This window comes from Rhipicephalus sanguineus, chromosome 7 (assembly GCF_013339695.2).
Source record: "Rhipicephalus sanguineus isolate Rsan-2018 chromosome 7, BIME_Rsan_1.4, whole genome shotgun sequence".
In the NCBI taxonomy this organism is placed as follows: domain Eukaryota; kingdom Metazoa; phylum Arthropoda; class Arachnida; order Ixodida; family Ixodidae; genus Rhipicephalus; species Rhipicephalus sanguineus.
Genome location: NC_051182.1, coordinates 34,134,951 through 34,156,476, shown reverse-complemented (window position 1 = coordinate 34,156,476; position 21,526 = coordinate 34,134,951). Strand labels below are relative to the sequence as shown.

At 46.1% G+C, this 21,526-nt stretch overlaps 1 protein-coding gene across 1 annotated transcript in view; it reads right to left on the bottom strand.

Annotated features, from left to right (window-relative positions):
- Window positions 1-304: 304 nt before the first annotated feature.
- The window catches only part of LOC119399384 (sodium-coupled monocarboxylate transporter 1), an 86,963-nt gene continuing 65,741 nt past the window's right edge, over window positions 305-21,526 (bottom strand). The window contains exons 12-17 of the mRNA XM_037666199.2: window positions 17,784-17,851; window positions 16,975-17,061; window positions 10,763-10,944; window positions 1,725-1,828; window positions 487-587; window positions 305-391 (exon numbers count right to left, since the gene is read on the bottom strand). Coding sequence (XP_037522127.1) covers window positions 305-391; window positions 487-587; window positions 1,725-1,828; window positions 10,763-10,944; window positions 16,975-17,061; window positions 17,784-17,851 — 629 coding nt within the window. The remainder of the gene's footprint in view (window positions 392-486; window positions 588-1,724; window positions 1,829-10,762; window positions 10,945-16,974; window positions 17,062-17,783; window positions 17,852-21,526) is intronic.

The following is a 21,526-nucleotide window of genomic DNA, read 5'->3' as shown; positions in this document are numbered from 1 at the left end:
TGATATTTCGTAGATGATGCGTGTGTGTGCACACATATCTATCCTACAAGTTCTCTCACTTTCAGATATTTGTGTCGTGTCAGTACTGCTAAGTGGAGTGACTTGTGAGATAGTCTTTAATGGTAAATTTGAAACCTTTGAAACTCAAGGTGTCGATGGCGATTCGTCATGTTAGAAGGAAGGACACTCCATTCTCAATGTTGTTAATAATAATAATAAATGTTTCGGCAAAAATCCTTTATCCGAACGCATAGATACTAATGTTATTACACGTCCTCCTCAACATATTTCAATATAGCCGATTTTACACATGACTATGTGCTCCAAGGTTCAGAAGGTCTTGATCTTCTGTACCACCTCCGTGCCCGTCGTTCTTTGATGTCTTCATTGCCTGAAAGCGCAAACCGTTATTAGGTAAATTAATTTGATAAACGTAAATACAGCTTGTGTCTTCCAAATTCAAGTTATTCATGTTGAAATATTCACCTGGAGTTGCGATTCGTCCCGATTATGCGTTCGTTTCCTCCATATTCTGACAAGTAAGTCACTGCTTAACTCGGGTTGCTCTTCTTTGCTCCACATCTCTCCTAGAATAAAGTAGGTTTCCTACCCGATCATTTGAACGCTATGTTAAGCAGTTCAAGAAAGTTTTACGACACCTTTACAGTCATGTGCAAATCGCATATTTGACTTCGACAAAATAACAATGAATAGAAGAGGTTAAGCAGTGGATGTGCTTGTTCTACTTATTGCCAGCGAGCTTAGTTTTGTTTTCGGTGCAACATCTTCGACGCCATTTTATAAGAACTCCTGAGAAAGCATGCGAACATTTTCTAATCTCTATTTGGACTTCGAAGTTTATTGTTTCATGTAATCATAAATAGGAAAAAGTTACGGAATGAACATCTTCAAGACACACAGCAAATGATGGCTTAGCTTATCTCTATCAGTACTCGTAATAATGACAAAAAAAAAACAAGAACTCGCACCTGCAAACATCACACAAATGAAGGTCTAGGTCTGCGTCTTATGCATTAGGTAAAACGAATGTACCCTCTGCAGATCTTGCGCAGGCGGAATGCAAAGGGTTCAGCACAGCTTTTGGCAAGAAGACGATTGCATGGAAGCTATCTGGTAGATAGGCCTTAGTGCACACTCCACTTTAACGTGTACGATACTCTATCGATATTACTATACACTAATTGTGCATGTGCACATCGCTATCACTAGTAATATATTAATTTTGCGTCTTTATGTGCCATATGTATGATATGAATATTAGGCACGCCCTGATACTGACCCCTGCATTAATTTTGACCAGCTTAGGTTGTCTTACATGTAGCTTAATTGAGTTAATCGGGTGTCTTTTTTCATGTGGTCATCGTAGAGGCTTGACCCAGGTAATCGCTTGACGTTGAGCGCGTGACATAAGCCGCTAAGCTATTATGGTGGTTTATCCATATAAGCGTTCTGTATTTCAGATGACTCCACGAATTTCTTGCACATAGGGATATACATTACCCTGCATGAGCGCACCCTGCAGGTTCATCGCGTCAGTTTCCTTTCGCACAAAGTTGCAATTCGACTTCAGCGTTTCTCACAAGAGTATAGCATAACTCTTCGTTTACTTGAACAGACAAGAAACACGACGACGAACTCAATTTCTTTCTCTGCGAAAAATGACACTTATTGACTCATAGACAAGAAATGGTTGCAATCATTACCTGTGAGTGCGCTGACCAATACACCTATTGCAATTGTTATAAAAATGCCAAAGAAACTGATCCAGAGGTACGATATGCGAAACAGGTAAAGCGATTCTTCTGATCTAAAAGAAAGAGTGAAACGTAAAAATAACATAGCTTCTAGCAGGCGAGAATAGGCTGCGCAATGAGTTTATAAAAGCCCGTTTTCCTTTGCACATATTGGCTAGCGTTTTACTGTGTGGCGAGGCTTGCCTCAAATGTAATCTTTTGAACCTGGAAACCAGCACCAAGTTTTTAGGTGGTGTGCAAAACTTTATTTACCATGTGTCGCGCTGCATTGCAGCATTAGCCCAACTTTTTCACTACAATGGTGCCAAACGTTCTTCATTTACGGGGTATACTTGTAATTTGACCAGCTACACAGAGGCACAATCTTTGCCCGCTAGTTGCACTCTGAGAAGTGACGTTGAACGATGAGCTGCCACGTAATCTTCAAATTTATAATGCAATATCGTCTTTTTAGGTAAAGTGGGATGTGTTCAAGAAACGGATCATAAATATGTACGAGCTCCTGTTACATATTCAAGCATGGCTCCTTCCACTCAGATATTTGATCCGATGTTTTCCTTTCTACACAGCTTGCTGGTACACCCAGCCTTATGTCATTGTTGACTGCACGGCACTTCTAACTTGCTTGTTGGAACTGTTTATCTTGAAGAGTGCTCCTACCTGGGCTGGTCGGTACGTCATTTGGACGGGAACAAACAGAGCTAAAGAAAAGACGGCGAAAGCACAAGAGACCAGGCACTGGGGTGATTCTTTCGCCGTGGTTTTATTACCGCAGTTTGTTTCCGTTCACAGGCGGCTTATTTTCCTAAGCTGCACACCGGGGACACGTACTTGTAGGGCTCCACCATAATTTTGACGCCCGCGTACATAAATCAATGTAAAAAGGCATTTTTGTATATCGCCCCCTTTAAAATGTGGTTGCTGTGGCTAATAATGGAATCCGCCCCTTTCTCTTAGTAGCTTAACTCTATTTCTAAGCTGATACTGCGTGGTATCTAATCTTTTAAGTCTGGAATGCCACTGCAAGCAAAATGAGCATGCTGCAGGACCGAGAGGTTCTCACCGCCTGCTAACCCAACAATTCCTGCTTCGTGCCGACGCCCCTGAGATGTAATAGCAATTTCAATGAAACTAGGCCGAAAAGTACCGGCAGAAGCTGGTCTGGTGCTTTTAAAACATAGCGCAAAGTGTACATTTCGGTGCAGTCATATTCTAGATGCTTATATGCGTTGAATAATGTACCCCGTCAATGAAGGAAAGAAGTGTTAATTTTAAGGGTTCGTTTTCTTTGCTATACACAATATTAATGAGCACTAACCGACAATAATGCCAAAGGAAGTATAGGGGATGTTTTTAGTAATAAATGTATGGTAAATGTGAAGAAAGAAAAGTGGACGAAAAGATTGCTTGCCGCGGGCAGGGACCGAACCTGCGACCTTCGATAATGACGCGTCCGATGCTCTACCAACTGAGCTAACACGGCGGCCATCCCTCCCGTCCACTTTATAGGGTATATATGTACATTTAAACGCGGGAGCGTCAGTCAGCGCCGCCAGTAGCCATAACGGCGAGTGTGTAACACTCCTTTTCTGCCTGTTGGCGCCACGTACTACGTGAACCTATTACGAGCCATGGCAGCTGACCAATAATCCCTCGCATACTACCTGAAAGCATCAAGTCTGCCAGAACGAGACCCTCGCTATGAATGAAGGAATGAAGTGTTAATTTTAAGGGTTTGTTGTCTTTGTTATACACAGTATTAATGAGCACTAACAGACAATATTGCCAAGGTGATATGATGATATCTGATTTGTTCCAAACCAATCTATCACTGCAATGTGAGGCGCCTTGAACCATATACATATGACTAACAGCTGATCTGACAAAACAAATGTGACACCTGAAGTTATCTAAATATAAATATATACAACGCTTTAGACAGTGTCTGCCGCTGACTATGCTAAAAATGATCTTTCCATCTATGCTGCCCTGTGCACTGCGCTGTCTGCGTAACTCCTATGTTGTTGGTGAGCGGTCAACTTTCGAATGCAGCGAAAACCTTGAAACTCACACTGCAACACCCACATCAAACTTTCTATAATATCACACTCTCCGAATAGCGAGGGGCCACTGGGGCGTTGCTGATAAAGGCAGGAAGCGTATTTTTCTTATATGGAGGGCCTCTATCAATTCAAGTTCAGCCGTGCCCTTCTGGCCAAGGGGTGGTTCAAAACATTAGTGATGGAATCATAAAGTTTATTACCACAATTTCTAGAGGAAGCTTTCGCCAGCTAGCTCCTCAGCTACTCAGCCACTCAGCTAGCACGAGAATGATGAGTAGTACATGGATTTGTCTAGTCCTTCTGCTTGCGGCTTCAGGCATTCTGTTGGCTTTGTTTACACCTGTTTTACAGCTTCAGTTGCGCGAGTGAGATTACTACACTTTTTCGTTACGCGATGAAAGCAGTGATCATTGTTAGCGTGAATTCTGCTGGTAAAGCATGGGCGTCTCGTCGTTTTGCAACGATCAGGTTTTTTTTAATGTTTTATTTGCGTCTTGTACACAGTCTTAGGCGATAGAGATATTTTGCAGTGTTGTTGGTCCTACCTTTAGGCATATTTTCGTTCACTTCCCAATAGTTAGCGTTGAGCTTTCGCCTATTTTTTCTTCATTTTATTTCTTTTATCGCACCGAATGCGGAATGAACTTTACGCGCGCGGCTTCTTTCACGACCACTATACCGCTCGTAAAGTACTTCTCTAGCGCTATCTGATAAACTACACCCCGAGCTAACGTGCCCAGCAGGCGCTGAGGTGTCGGGCCAGGCAGACACCGACCGGACGAAACACACATGCCGAAAACGTTGAAATAATGGCTTCAGCCGCAGTTCTCAACGCAGTTTACGTAGAGTGTACTAGTAACTCTAGCTTAGGCTATGTCACCACCCTTGAGAACAAAACTTCGATTTTAATCCGAAAGTTACATTTATATTTTATACTTTTAAATCTTCATTGTTTAGCACGTTCAAGACGAAATAATATTTGCGCTATAACATAAGTCCGTTTCGCAATAGCCGTGCCAAGCCTCAAGAAAGAGTGGAGCTGCGCGAGCTTCTTTCTATCACTTTTTCTCTTTCTTTCTTCATCTTCTTCTGTCTTTTTTTCTGACATTTGTTTTTCTATGTGTTCTTTATGTCTCTGCTTATTTCTATTTCTTCTTCCTCTCTCTATATATTTTTTCTATTTCTCGCTCCTCCTATTTTAGATGCGAAGCATCTTATGGCGGAGTTCAAACCGGTGGTGTGCGGCGTGACCACCCCTAATGCGCGTGCGCAATCCCTTTCCCTCTACCCATTTCCCCTCTCCATGCCCCCTCCCCGCTCGCACTACCCCTCCCCTCTCCACTCCCCTCTCATACTTTCACTCTGAAACGCGGGCTCGACATGCCGAAACGCTACTTCGCATCGCCTCATGGTCCCCTTTAGCGGGAGATGGTGTGATTTTTTTAGATGCGAAGCATCTTATGGCGGAGTTCAATCCGGTGGCGGTGGTGGTGTGCGGCGTGACCACCCTTACTGCGCATGCGCGAACTATGGTGGCTAGAGGGGGAAGTCTGACGGGCGCTGCATCCCCGCCGTGGGAGAGGGTTGCGCGAAACGCAATGAATGTTCTCGCCGCCGCAAGGGGCGCTGGTGTAGTAGTAGGTGCTCGCCGCGCTTGCTTAGGCTTAGGCTCGCTCTTTCACTGTGCTGTGCCGTCACCATGTTCGGATGCCTCGCCTTCGCTGTCGTCGTTTGTTTACCCACGTGTTCTGCGAACCATGCCGTCAAATCGCGCAAGTACATACTTCGTCCCTTCTCCGAGATCGTGCTCGGAGAAGCTTTCGGTCTTTAAAGTCCCGAAAAATCTCTCGAGGCGAGAGCAATGAGCTCGAAATATTAAGCGGACTGACAAAGAGCTGACGAGGGACATCGTTGTTTGCGAGCGGCACTTCAACGTGAGTTTCATTGAAAGAATATGCCAACACAATATAAACGGTGATGTTGAGACACCCCGCGTTTGTCAGAAGACGCTGTGCCTACGGTGTTCCCGGATGCACCGAAGTACTTTACCAAAAAAATAAAAAAGAAAAGCAGACAGGAGTGTCCAAAGGAAGCGCGCCAAAACCACTTGAAGTTGAGGAGGGTCAAGTAATTTGACCTCTTGACGTGATAGGCAAGTATATGTGATAACAAATGTCTGAGATAAGTATGGGATGACAAATGTGTGATAAATAAACATGCTTTACCATTTCCGTTGCATGTATTTAGTATTCATCTAAAGTTAACAAAAATCATTGGTCCTTGTATAGATAGAACTATCGCTAAAATAATAAAATAAAATGTTCAGTATCAAAGAGCCTCCAGCTGCAGCATTCCGATCCCCACTTCAATTTTTTTCAAGGAAAAGGAGCCGGAAAATGTAAATGCTTTGAACATTTCGCGCTCAATAGAACCCCCTACAATGCAGAGGAAATGAAGGGGGGAGGTGCGTGCGGACTAAGAGAGAAAAAAAAAACGCACTGCACTGCAGCCAATATACTCGCTATGAACGATTGTAAACAGTTTACATTTCACCAAGAGGAAAAAACACTTTAAAGTCAGCTGAGCCATGCAGCCGAGCAAGTGGTTTAGTTCAACTGAAACAGCCTATGAATATGCTAAAAGCAGTGCAAAAGGAATACGATAATAGGAAGACACAGTACTAGCGCTGAACAGTTCAGCGCCTGTACTGTATCGTTTTTCTTCTCGTGTTGCCGACTTTTTGCGCTGCTTTTACCACGAAAATCAACCAACTAGCCCAGTTTTTGCACACTGTTGCAGATTAAACATGCCAAAGCAAACCGATAAATATGAAAACCTGGAGGCACGCCAGTTCGGTCTGATTTAAAAGCATTCTTGGTTTTCTGTTTTTTCCCCTCTTGCTTAACACCGCTATGAACTTGAACACATGCTTCTTAGCGAAACCAAAACCTAGTGCTTTTAACAGCACGGGCGCGGGGTATAAGCGATTATTAGAAACAAGTGAAACTAACGTCTAGCGGCCAAACGCAAAGCAGGCAAATGCCGCCGCAAGCACCTACGGCGCAGGTAGCGCCACCTGGTGTTACCGCCATCTTTCATTGGGAATTCGTACAGCCCTTCGCTCTCGCCCTTCACACTTCCCCCTCTAGCCACCATCCTCTCCCACTTTACCCCTCCCCACATACCTCCTCTCCCACTTTACCCCTCTCCAACTTCCCCCTCTCCCCTTACCCCCTCCCTCTGTCACTTCGCACTCTCCCCTCCCTACTTCCCCTCTCCCCCTCTCCCCTTCCCCACTTTCTCCGTTTCCACTTCCCCTCCCCTTCTCCACTCCCCCTCTGAAACGCGGGCTCGACATGCCGAAAGGCTGCTTCGCATCGCCTCATGGTCCCCTTTAGCGGAGATGGTGTGATTTTTCTTTCTCCTTCTTTCTCTCTCTCTCTACTTCTTCCTCTTTTCTTTTTTTCCGCCTATCTCTATATAGTTCTTTCTGTCTCTCGTTCTTTCTATCTTTCTCCTTTCATTTCTTCCCTTTTTCTCTCCCTCTGTTCCTCGCTTCCTCTTTCTGTCTATATATTTGTCTCTCTTTGATTCTCTGTCTTTCCGTCTTTCTTTCTCTTTCTGTTTTTCTTGACTTTGTTTCTCTTTATTCCTCTCTTTCTTCATGCGCTATGCATTATTCTCTCCCCTCCTCCTCACCCTCTTCTCACTTCTCTTCCATTGACCCTAAGTTCCTGTCCCACTCTTTTAATATACTACACTATTATACAAGGCTATGTGTTGCTGTGCTAGCGTGCCTGGATAGACGAGTGCTTACGATACTGGCCTTCGAATCGTGGGTACACGGGTTCGAATCCCGCTTCGTGAATAAGTCTTGTCCAGCAAGAATTTCTCTCTTTCTCTTTGTTTCTATCTTTTTTTCTCTCTCTGTACTCGTTCTCTCACCCATCGTAATTATCACATCCCACGCCGGACAATGACGTAGTGGAAGAAGAGGGCGAACCTAGCGCGTGCTGGTTCATGATGATGATAGTTTTTTGTTGATGAACTACCACTAACGGCTGCCATAAACAGCCCCGCTCTTCAAAACACCGGCACATCCCATACATTCGGGAATCCATGCCGTGAACGAAGGAATAGGCAAATAGCGGCCTATACCGCAGTTTACAGCAAAGCTGTTATGGTCGAGGTTTCCGTGTGTCGTAGACAGAAAATTATCATCATCATTAACCGGCGCGCAACCAATCACCACCCAAGCACTCGGTACAGATGCTTAACAAGAAAAGCTCAAACGCGCGGCCTCTCAGCGGTGTTTGCCACCCGTGTGTTCCCTATAGTTTTATTGGACCAGTGTGGTCAGCACTGGGTTTTTGCCCAATTTCTGCGGCGCATTGCTACAGGGGAGACCAGTCATAGCCGTGTCTTGTATAGCATAGCAAATGGGTAGGAAAGAGGCAGCTGAGAGGGTAAAATACTAGCCAAGCCAGGTCCAGCTAGGTGTCGAGTAGGTCTGCTGTGACCCTGCCTTTAGTGACTTAGTGCAAGCTGAGCTAATTTTTTTATTGCTTTCAGCCAAGCGTTGCGAGGTTCACCGACGTCTTTATGCACTTTCAGTAGTTATGGCTATATCGCGACCTTACCAGGCACGGTTACTACACTCTCGCCCTAACGGTATCTTATGGTCCAACGTAACCTAGGAGCTCAAATTAAAGCTCAGATGCCAGGTTTATGGAAACGAACAGCAGGCTAAAGTGAGATGGTGTGCATATCTTAAACAGCGGTTGTCGGCGTATTTCTCACGGTTGGAGGAAAGGTTTACTATAGCGATGACGACTCATAGTTCACATGTAGTATTTATTGCATTATTATGAAAATTGTCGTGTTTATAGCGCACTATTTTGTAGTAACTTACTCGTTTCTAACATCAAAAAGCCAGATGTAGACAGAAGAGCTACATACATGGAGAGAGAGAGAATTAAACTTTATTGAGGGACCAGGCGCGCGTGCTCTTCACCCAGAGGTGGGTGACTTCCTCATTCCAGGTAGCCATGGCTTGCAGCTGACGCTCGAGCTCTGTCCACCAACTGGAGCTGGTCCTCAGGGTTCGCGGACGTCAGCAGCGCCTCCCACTGGTCTTCCGGATTTTCGTCCACGTTCAGTTCGTCTATGGGCGGGATACTTGGGTTGTTGCGACATCCCCATACCATGTGGTACAGGGTGTAAGCAGAGGCCGGGCAGTATGTACAGTGCCTGTTAAAGTTGCCGGGGTACATTGCGTGGAGTAGTGTACCGTGCGGGTAGGTACCCGCCTGTAGCCTTCTCCAAGTCACTGCTTCCTCTCTAGTAAGCCTTTTATGAGCCGCTGGATAGTGGCGTCGTTGCTTCCTGTAGTGCGCGAGTATGTCGGAGTACTTTCTTGGTATTGGCTCCTCTTCGTTTTCGGAGTCCGAATATCGCTGCGGAGTAGCCCGGTGTGTATGCTCTCGGGCTGCGGCATGTGCCGCTCGGTTCCCCGCTAGGGATTCGTGCCCCGGCGTCCAGAGGATACTTGCATCTTCGAAGTCGCACTTTAGGAGGATTTGAAGGGTTGATTTACTTATTGATCCTTTTTGAAATCTTCGACATGCTTCTTGCGAATCCGTCACTATGGTTACTGAAGAAGAACTTGTGCTTATTGCTAACGCAATGCCAAGTTCTTCCGCGGTAGTTGCGTCATTTGCATGTGTCGAAGCGGCAGCGAGTTCCCTACCTGTTTCATCCACCACGCTAGCTACACATTTATTTACCCCTCGATACTTAGCAGCATCCGTGTAACGCACGCTCTCTTTGTTGCTATAGTTCGCGAGCCTCTGCTGTAACAATCGTGCTCGTGCTTGTCGTCTTCCCTTGTCGTATTCCGGGTGCATGTTCCTGGGTAGTTGACACACAAATATTTTATCTTTGATTTCTTGGGGAATACACTGAGGCAGGTGTGCTGCTTTTTCCACTGTATAGCCAAGATTCTTTAAAAGTGCCTGCCCCGTTTTTATAAGTTTTAGTCTTTCCAACTGGTTAACCCTTTGCGCTTCAGTTAACTCTTCCCAGGTATTGTGTACCCCCATCTGGAGGAGTTTCCTCGTGGATGTGGTTGGTGAGAGTCCCATGGCAATTTTATAAGCTTTGCGGATGAGGATGTTCACCTTCTGTCGCTGGCCATTCTTCATGTCCACGTATGGAGTCCCGTAGGTTATGGTGCTTGTGAGCAACGCTTGAATCATGGCGATGCAGTCCTCCTCTTTGAGTCCTTGGCGTTTGCTTGCAACTCGCTTGATAAGATGCGTTATTTGCTGAACTGTTCGTTGCAGCTTTTCCAGTTCGGCTCCCCCAGTACCATCTCTCTGAAGGAGATCCATGTAATACCTACCTATTTTTCCCATGGTTACTTGCAACTTCGATCCATTGACACTAGCACCACATTTCCTTTTAGTAATTTTTGTAGAAACCTACGATTCACAATTCGTTGGCAAACCCACTCCATCCTACTATTATACAAGCAGGTCGTGTTCACTGCACAGTCATTTACACAGCGGGCGGTTTGCACGAAGTCATACCGCAAGATATGCACATACCATACGTCACAGGTGTGACAAAGATTATTTACAGCCTAGTCAAACAGCATCGCCTTCGTCAATGGCGATGCGTGTTTGCCTGGAGGGGCCCTGCAATAGTTATCTTAATAAAAGTGAACTTTCTATGAACACAATATTAAGTCAACTTTGAAGTATACGCGGGAGCTCTGATAGACAAATCAGTCCATGGAAAGATGTGCTGCAGCAACGCTGATTTTGTTTGCCACATCAGCAGTGAACATGATAAAAATTACGAGATTCCTTAACACAAAATGTTATCCAGAAGCAGTTCCCTAATAAGCAATAATTACGTTACCTTGGAGCTTCGAACGAACTGGTATGGTTGACTCCATCCGACACTGAAACACGGAAAGAAGTGTTTACAGGGCAGTAATCCAAAGACTGTGGCATCCTGGGTGGGGTTGTATGATTCTTTATCGAATTTGCCACATGCCAAAGTTGGAAGGTAATCGTGACAACCGTGGCTACGCCTACACCCTGAAAGTAAGAAAAGGGGGCGTAATTTAGCAGGTCACAGATGCGTGTGGAATATATCGAAAGACCTCTAAGTGAAAGTTTCTCTTTCGTCATCAACGTTATCTACCGCAAAATTTTTCGACGAACACAGAGACGTGACAGAACATTAGCTTTCATGAAGAGAAATATGCAACACAAAAGAGACTCAGAATCTCCTTCGTTATTTAAGCGTGTGTTAAGGCGAATTTAGCTCTGCGGTTTGCTATAATCGCAACTGAACCATACTGACACACCTATTGAGACAAAGGCAACAACATGAGTCTAATTATAAACATGAATTGCGAACAAAGTGGGCAGTTGAATCTGCCGCATACGCGGAGAATTCTTAATTGCACAAAACGATGCAAATGAAACAGAAATTAAACACGTAAGCATGAATAAGGCCATGTGTGTGAATAAGACTAGTAAGCCATGACATTCGATAATGGTTCTGGCACTTAGGGGCGTAGGCAGAAAGTTGTTTCGGGGGGGAGGGGTTCCTGGATCCGATGTGGGGGCTGGCTAAGCAGATGTAGTCGAGTGTGAGCTCGTGCTCTGTATCCCACGGCAGAAAAAAATTCCGAGAGGGGGGGAGGGCACGGGCGCGGTGTGCCGCTCCTGGCTACGCCACTGCTGGCACCAGCTTCATATACCCAAATGATCTAGATTAGTCGCCGTTCTATACCAACGGTGTCCTTTTCTTTTTCTCCTTTTCTTCTCCGGCAGCTTTATTACAATCACTACTTGCGGCACAGTCGACAAAACAGGAAAAGGACTACCGCCGTGGTGGTCCAGTGGATATGGTGCTTGAGTTCTGCCCCAAAGGTCTCTGGATCGAATCACGGCCTCAGCGATCGTATTTCGCTGGCTGCGAAATACTAAAGGTCCGGGTGGTTAAACTTAGCTACACGTTAAGAAACTCCTGGTGGCCGAAATTTCTGGAGACCTCCACTACGGCGTGCCTCATAATCATATGGTGGTTTTGGGACGTAAAACCGTAACAATTATTATTTTTAGAGGCATATGACAGGTTCCGCAAAACATTGACGATATTTCCGACACTATTGTGTGTCGGCCTCTAGCATTCCACTACAGTACAAATGAAATATTCTTTGAGCTTGGAGACAATAAGATAGTTATCAGAAAACCATACGGCATGATTCGCAAAGTGAGCATAAGGGTAAATGGAGTGCTATTGAAAACGGGCTATTACGCGTATTGACAAGCTACCTAGATGTAAAGCAATATGCCGAGTTTTAGGGGCGAAGCTCCTTAAGGCGGCACCCGTTCGTCCCTCGTAGTCGTAGTCGTAGTGCGTAACCAGTCTTACGCTTTGACCTCCAAGGTGGTGCCGGTGGGAGATTTTTCCTGTGCGTTGTTGAACAATAAAAAATTCGCAGCGTTAGCTAAAAGCCGACTTCTTCTGTCTCTCATTCCCATTAGCAGCCATTCTTTACCTCCAAGGTAGTGCCTGGTGAGATTTCTCCTGTGCGTGATTAAACAATAAAAATTTTGTTCAAAACGCCGTTGATTGATGAAATAAACCAACGAAAGACGCCAGATGCTTTGTAAAAGCAAAACGAAAGAACGCCAGATGTTTCTAAAGCAAAACGAAAAGACGCCAGCTGCTTAACGAAAGACGCCAGATGTTTTCTAAAGCAATGGTTTTCTAAACAATGAAAATTCACAGCGTACATGCAAAATTAAAGTGAGCTGCAAGTCGTCATAACTCATCGAACCTTTAGTATAAACGCGCCCGATCTCACGTCGATGATGATGTACTGGGCAGAATTCACGGAAGATTCACGGTTTACCGATGAACCTCCGCAGCTTCGCCCACTCATCATCATTCACTCCGTGGATATGCTGTGATTTTTTTAACGTTCCCGGTGCCCGACATCTTCCAATTATGAGAGTAAACTGTTGGATGGCAATGATCTTCAACAATGCTGAGACAATGGCTACTACACAACTTACATTAAAGCGTAGAACTAACTTGACGCTCTTGCTTTAAAACGAAGGTGTTTACAGAATTTCTCACCTCATTTGTCATTTAAAATTACACTGCTTGGTTGGAATAATTTCACAGTCTCACTCAAGAATAAAACTAGCTCCGAGTTTATGGCATTGTCCTCCGTGCTTCTTTTTTTTTTGTTTGCGTAACCGCTCCGTTACACGCATAACCACAGGACAAAGTGCAGGACAGCACTGCAACAATATCACTGATTCCTGAAATAACTATATGAGACACTATATAAGCCATGTGCTGGAACTTTGTACCCTATATTATCAAAAAGATCCTGTATCTTCGAATAACAGTAAATGAAGTTTGCCTTCCTTAACACATTCCATGACTTTCGTTACTGATTTTACTTGGTGTAAACATATTCTAGAATGGTGGAGGCTTTGGATCGATGTTGTCGCCTAGGTGGGAAATTGGTTTTGCGGGATTTTGTCCTCTTCTAAAGAGAGTACTCGAAGGACGGGGGGGAGCGTCTGATGCATGAAAAATTGTACAGCGCTTCCGTGAATCTTGCTTTGATGCTCGTCAGCAGCACTAAATATCAGTGGATGGTCGCAGTAAACGATTAGAGCTCGCGCCCATGTGCTACGGGCTAGCTGACTGAGGAAGCAAAGCAAGACGGACCGCCAAGATGGGTGTTCTTCCAGCTGCAAAAACTTGCCGCCAAGGCCTCAATGAACTTCGCTCCTTTCAACTTGAATGTTTTGTTTTTGTTAATAATAATTGTTGTTGGCGTTTTACGTCTCAAAGCCACGACATGATTTCGGGAGACGCCGTAGTGGAGGGCCCGGAAATTTTCGCTGCCTGGAGTTTTTTAACTTGCACCTGAATGTGAACAAATGAAGCCCTAGCTTTTCGCCTTCATAAAATTCCGGGTGCTGCGGCCTTCCTGCGGCTGGCGGGGCCGGAATTCGATCGCACTTCATTTAAGTCACCAGTCAAGCACCATGACATCTAGACCACCGCCGCGAGTGTAGGTTTGTTTTTATCAGGGTGTATCGAAGTTGTGGCACAAGTAATTGGTGCTTACTGTTCGCACTAGGTATGAATTTGCGCCAACAGTAAACAATTAAAAAGCGTGCTTGCCTGCAAATGTCGTCGAAAGACGATAGTCTTCTGCCGGCCGTACTACATGAGTCCTTATCCTCTATGTTGAATCGCAGCATCTGGCTCCTAGCGTCGCATTTGCAGCGCGGCCCAAAAAACAATAGCATTTTCAGCGCAGCGCAAGAAACACTAAGGTCTTTAGGCTTACGCATCTATGTATTTTCTAGTAAAGGAACACACCACCTAATACTTATGTATTGATGTTGCGCCACAGGTACGCGTAACATTTGGTTTTTGATCGGCAATGTTCCCAAGTAGGAACGGCGATACCAGTGCACGATGGCTGGGCGTTCAGAAAGTGGTTAAACTTTGACAGACAGACAGACCAAAAATTCTGCGTCTAAGTTCCCCAAGAAAGACTATCGTCTTTAAAAGTTAGTCCCGGAACCATCCCCGCAACACTGCAGCTTTGTGGACTGTAGATATATATTATAATGATTGCATTACTTAATGAAAATTTGGGGGACACTTAAGCTTCGCCTTTGAGAGTTGAACGCGATAGCGATATCCTGCCCCTAGTGCGCACTTCCAACATTACGAGTGTTTAAGAGAATGCGCACACTAATGGCGAATTCCACTGGGAGATCCGGAGCAGCCGCCGAAATCCTGGAGCGAGCACTCGGATTGTACCAAGCCAAATCTGCCAGGGGAACACGTGAATGCTCCGCCTGAGGTCGCTCCGGAAGTTGTTTACGCATACGTCACGTAAATTGGCTCCGGGAACTATTTCTGCTTCCGCTCTGTGCGTTTCCATGGGTCGCCGCTGCAAAGCGCGCATTTCGGCCCCGTGGTGGCTAAAGCACGCGTGCCATTTTCTTGTGTTGCGCTGACAAATATGGACGAGCACATGGAAATCTCTTCTTCGATGTACCCGATGATCTTCGGGCGTGCGAACAGCGGGTCAGGGAACATTTCTTTAAGCATCATTTCGTAGAGCACGTACGGTTCGTCGTCATCGCTGGTGCTACTACCGTCAGAACTCGTGCTCTCGCTGTCGCTCAGAGCAAGAAGCAAACCCCCCCCAGCAGAATCAAACAACGCCATTTTAGGAATGCAAACAAGTGCACAAGGTGATCAGACCCCGCACACGCTGAAGACAACCGAGTTGCCCGACTGTACCGGAAATGACGTCACCGCGTTGCCGACGTTCCGGCGAAATCCCCCTCTGCAAGACGGAGCAACTCGGAACGCTCCGTCGCAGAGTGGGTTGCTCCGAATCTGCCATTGGAAAACGCGAACTTGCTCCGAATCGACCAGTGGAACGCAGATTCTCGAACGCGGAGCAAGAAAACTTGCTCCGGCTCGACCAGTGGAATTCGCCATAAGGTGTGTGCTTTATGTAATGGGTAGCATGCTTTAAACCAGGAGCAATTATGCGCGAGAAACGTTTTCAAAGTTGCGCTGCACCCACTGCGTGGTCTTAAGGGAATACGCGCAGTAATGTGTGTGCCTTTTGTAATGGGTGGCTGTCTTTAAACCACCAAGTCGTTATGATATTGACATGGTGTGACGCCCGATGGCAATGTACGCTTGTACCACGCAATATTACTGCGATATTACATCTCATACTGTGACACCTTTATACAGGACGCGTATTTTTGGGAAGCATGAAAGTTACTTTCAGTGCAGCTCCAAGCAGAGGCGTGACTGTGTGGTAGAACACCTGCTTGCCACACAGACGGCCTGGGTTCGATTCTTACTCGGACCCAATAGTTTTATTGTTTATTTTATTTGCAGCTTTTTCGATTTTTCAGTCACGGACAATATGATGATTTTTCGCTCACAACCAACGGTGCCGACACCGCCACCGACGGCGGAATTTCTGCGATACGAGCTCTTTAACGCTATCACGTTAAAAATGGGCGTAGCTTCGTTATAAGTCACGTTAGTAGGAAAAATGGCAAAGTTACTGTGCTCGTGGATAGACTCTCTCTATGACTGTTGTGTAAGTAAAAGTTGTAGTAGTCAGTCATCTTTTTTCACAAACAAAATACTGCGTCCGTGATTGAGAAAATTTTACGTCTTTTGCACGAGCTGTCGGCTACTGTGTAGCGAAAAATTGAAGGCACTTGCAACCAAATACCCGCATTTTCGCGTATGCCTGTGTTATGAGAACAGACTGCTTTTGTAAAACTGATTACTGCTGCATTGCGCAAGCCGCGCGAGAATGTCTGGGAACATACCAGATAATTTTGTTAAGATTGCGCACATGACGCGAATAGTCAAGATTATTCCAGAGCTTTCGCGACCACCAGTGATAAGGTGCGTTATGCATAAAAGACGGCGCGTCCCAGCTATCAGTGTACAGTGTGTATTGCTGTAGTTTGACCTTCATTTTCCCGGCCACAAGTTCGGCTCAGTAAAGAGTTTCATCTTGGACACGCCAACTGCTGCTTTCGTCGACGTCACGACCCCGTGACAATGTTTTCTATCACTTTTTACTGAGGCGGCCTGCCTATTTCACTGGGAAGAGTCTAACCTGCATGTTATATCCTTTTATTACCCGAGAGTCATCCTTCCACCTCAATGCAGTTATTTCACGCTTTCCCAAGCACATCTACCTTATAACAGAACCTGCGCAATGGAATTCATTTTTTCCCACAACAATACTCATATGCACTGTGCCTTTCCGTGCAATAACGTCCTGTGCTTTCGCGTCATGAAAGAGAAGAAAGACTTTAAAGTGCGCAAACAGTTTTTTTTTTGTGCAAAACTGCGCTTTCTTGTTAGGGCCATAAGATTATAAAGGTACCAAAGCTTACGCACTCTCCATCGTTTCTTGAAACAGAAAACCACATCTTTATGTTTCACTCCAACTGATGTAATTGCATCAGGCGCCGATAATAATTCTTCGGTGTTATGTATCAAAATTAGCTGCTTACCTTTGAGTGAACAAAAGGAAATAGGATGGCGAGAACACATAACCCTACGTAAGGCGATGTCAGGCATGAGAATACCATCACAAATACCTGTTGTGAAGAAAGACGCACACCATTACGTCACCATGAGGAATGCGGTTTAATAATATACTTCTAATGCATTACGTTTTTTGAGAAAGCCTTTTGTGCGAAGCACACATTTGTAACGCTCCTGATCTTTCCAGTGCACTTCATGCGACCTGGTTTGAACTCCGAATTTTTCATGTATGCCTGCAAGGTTGCTTCCCGTGTGTGCTTACCAAGATGTAGTGTTTAGCCGTAATGTACTGGCATTCATAGATGTTAGAAGTATTTCTAAACATCAAGAAAATTATGCTCGATGGTAAAGAGCGCCATAGTGTTCCTAGCTCATAAAATGCGCCGCGGCAACAGTATACAGCGTTTCAATAAAATAAAGCGAGTGATAACAAGAATTCTTATGGTTCAATGAAAGAGGTTCCTTAATGTTCGTTCCTTAAACACATTCGTTTACAAGAATTGCGTGGGGAGGAATCACAACAGGCGAAAATGGTCGCCACGTGGCTCATGGCAATGGGCGAGCGTAATAATTGCATTGAGCATTAGCCGTATGAGGGACCTCTAGAAAACATTTGTAGGATAATGCGACTATTTCTAGTAAGACAAAAGTCAAAATTTACACAAAGAATATAACCTTCGTTGGTTTTTGTTTCACGCGTTCACGCTAGATCGTTTCATGCAAGAGAAATCCAGGAAACCAGACAATTTTCATCAAGGATTCTAAGCGTACTCACCCTAGTCAAAGATCCCATGTGCACGCATAGTGTGCTGTAGACCGTCATAATAACGCCCAAAGCCAGCGCTGAAAGAATAAATTCCAAACTGTGACGATTCATTACACGTGCGTTCTGTATTTCCGAAAGATGAAAAGCTTTGAAGCGATTTTATATTATAAATTAATACAGAAATAATGTAAGTAACGTCATATAATACCAGTGTTGCCAGAAAAAGCATAATAAGTACAGCAAGTCTACTGTAACTTCATTAACAAATTGAGCGAAGGCGCATTAATTAAGTGGATGCTTGTTCATTTTGACGCTACCTAATCTAGCACTTCAATCTATATAAATATCCCAATTTATTCACCACTGGGAAAAAAACACACTGAATCAAGTTAACTTTTTCGGCTGGCATCAGTGTTGACCAGGGGTATCGAACGGACCTTTAGCGGCCCAACCCGCATATGACTGTCTTCGTCATATATATATATATATATATATATATATATATATATATATATATATATATATATATATATATATATATCTTGTTAAATAATAAAATCACGCCCGATGTGGTCACCATATGTTGAAACAACCATGGAACAAAAAGTGGCTTCGGCTTAGCTCGGCTAGGCCCGGATATGCAAGCGAAAGTATTGACAAAGACTTGTTTTGCGTCGTTTGCATCTTTTATTCACAATTTCGTTGTATGGCAGCAAATACTGTTCGATGGTGGGCGAAGCAGCTTGCCTCTGTTTCAATCTAGGCCACAGAGTAAGCCGAGCCCAACGACTCGCTCTGGAACACCAGGTCTATAGCAGTTCCCCACTGTGTATTAGCAACGTCCGAGTCCATCACCAACTCTACGAGCGATATGGCCACACAAACGTTCGTTACTGCGAGCACTTATTACTGTCGTCGTCAGTTTCCGAAGGCGTCGTCGAAGTCGAAGCGTCCATTTTTCGCCGCTAGAAGTCGCCTCTGTCGTCCTTCTGCAGTTCCAATTCTTCACTCGTTTCAGCCTGCCGTTTTGCGCGCTCGTACTCACGTTTCCGCTTTAACTCATTAGCAAGCAGAGCAACTTCTGCAGGATGGTCCGACGCTGCTGCTGCTGCTGAAAAACATTTATTTACAGGTGTTATTTACCAGGGAGGGTGGGAGCGGTCCTTAAGGGACGGCCCCGTACAAACACTAGGTGGGCTCCCTCTTACGGGAGCCCATTGGTGATGGCCGCAGACCGGGCCCGCTCAACCAAGGCCCGTTGGGCCGTCAGGTCAGAGCAGCCGAGCAGGGCTACCTCCCAGTCCTCCGGCGAAGGGTTGGGGTAGTGGGGTAAGGTTTCGGGTTTTTTGGCATGCCCACACCATGTGGAAAATGTCACAGAAATTTTCCTCACAATGCGGGCACTTCCCCGAGCAAGTGGGGTCACAGTGTTTTATAATTGCCGGGCACAATAAAGTTTTGGTATAAAGGCGAAGGAGGATTCGCTCCTCCGCCTTCGTGAGGCCTTTACAGGGATTTGGATAGATATTATGGCCGGATTGATAAAATTGTGTGACCTCTTTAAAGGTGTAAGCGGGATGGGGTTCGAGGTCCGGATCGGCAGGGGACGAGGATGGTGCCCGGAGAGTGAGCGCGCGGGCAGCGGCATCGGCCGTCTCATTACCATCGAGGCCCGTGTGAGCCGGAGCCCATATGATCGTTCGGTGCGCGGGGGTACCTAGGTAGCTGCTGTTCCGCAAAATTTTATAGGCAAGGTACGGAATGTATCCCTGTTCTATATTGCGACAGGCACCCCTTGAGTCGGTGATGACCCTTGAGTCCTGATCTGCGGCGGCTAGTGTGATGGCGATCTCCTCCGCGTGCGTAATGTTATGTGCACGGAAGGTGAGTCCGTTTACAGCGGTGTTTTGGTGGACGCCCGCAGCCGTATACCAACCCCCGTGGTGCGGGCTGGAGGCGTCCACGTAGAATACTCCGAATTTGTGGCGTCGGCGAGGCGTCGGCCAGTGTGGTCGTCTCGGGTCATGTTAGCCGGAAGAGGGCGCACGTGCAGGGAGCATCGCCAAATTTCTGGAATCTGTACGCGCTCTTCCGTATATATTGAATGATTGATGCGTAGTCGGGTAAGGAGGCGGCGACCCGACGGTGTTTTAGAGAGAGTAGTATATTGGTTAGTCAAGTGCGCCTCTAGCAGCTCCTTGAAGGTGTTCACCATTCCCAGGCTTAGAAGGCGCCGGTTATAGGTGCTGAAAGGAAGGTCGAGGGCGCGCTTTAGATTTTGCGGAGAATGACTTCGAGTGCATTCTCGTCGAATTAGCGTAGGTGGAGGTATGGAGCCGAGTACAGGACTCGGCTGGTTACGAATGCATGCGCCAGCCGCAAGGCGTCTTTGCATCGTAACCCCCCGCGCTTGTTGGGAACCCGGCGGACCATCCGGCCCACCTGGTCCCCCACCTTACGCAATTTGGCCAATGTTGTGTCTGCTCTGCGATTTTTATGTATAAAGAGCCCCAGTATTCTAATCTCGTCGTGTTCGGGTATGGGTCCGCTCTGAAGGGAGAGGTCAAGTTTTGTGGTGCACTTTGGCGATGGGCGTATGTGCACAAATTCCGATTTGGACGGGGAGCACTGAAGGCCGCAGCGACGGGCATAGTCATTCACGATGTCCGCCGCTTGCTGCAGTCTTGCCTCCATGTCTCCTGCCGAGCCGTGTGACGCGCATATGGTGATGTCGTCGGCATAGAGCGCATGCTGTATGCCTTCGACTTTCGATAGCTGAGCGGGGAGTCTCATCATTGCCAGATTGAATAAGAGGGGCGAGAGGACGGCTCCCTGCGGGGTCCCTCTCCTGCCTAATCGGTAAGGGCCGTGTTCAATGTCCTGAATCCGAATGTATGATTGTCGGTCAGTGGAGGAATTGTTTAATATAGTTTAAAGTGTTGTGGCCGCAATCCACCTGTGAGAGATGTGCTAGAACAATTTCGTGGGTCACGTTATCAAAGGCCCCCTTCAGATCCAAAGCAAGCACAATTTTGTCATTCAGGGGATACTCGACTGGATCGAGGATTTCATGACCGAGCTGAAGCAAGACATCCTGCGCGGACCGGTGCGGGCAGAACCCGAACATGGTGTCCGCAAATGCATTTTTGGTCTCCAGGAACGCGGATAACCTGTCGCGCACCATCGTCTCCATTAATTTTCCCACACAAGAAGTAAGAGAGATGCGGTGGAGGTTGTCTGTGTTAATGGCTTTGCCCGCTTTGGGTATGAAGGTGACCAGGACGGCCTTCCACTCAATTGGTAGGGTTGTTTCCCCGATCCAAATGGAGTTGATGTAGGCAAGGAGCATGGTGTAGGCCGAGTCAGGAAGATTGGCAAGTAATTTCACGGTAATTTTATCCCGTCCTTGCCCCATTTTTGCTAGGGCCGCCTTCAGGTCATGTAATTGGAACAGTTGATCCAGCTCCGCGTTCTCGGTACCTGCATACGAGTACGCCGGCCCTCGCGAGTCTTCCTGTGTGCATAGATATTGGTCTCGGAGTTTACATGCCAATTTTGCCGTGTCTCCGTCGAAGCTGTGAAACGCTCGTTGCAGATGCTTTTGTGTCTCTGTTCGAGTTTGGGTCGGATCAATTAAGGCGCGGAAGAGGCGCCAGGTACTCCGGCTGGACATTTGTCGAGCGGCCGCGTTGCAACGGTCCACCCGGTTAGAGTCAGCGAGCTGGGCCGCGTACTCTGCAGCTCGCTGGGTG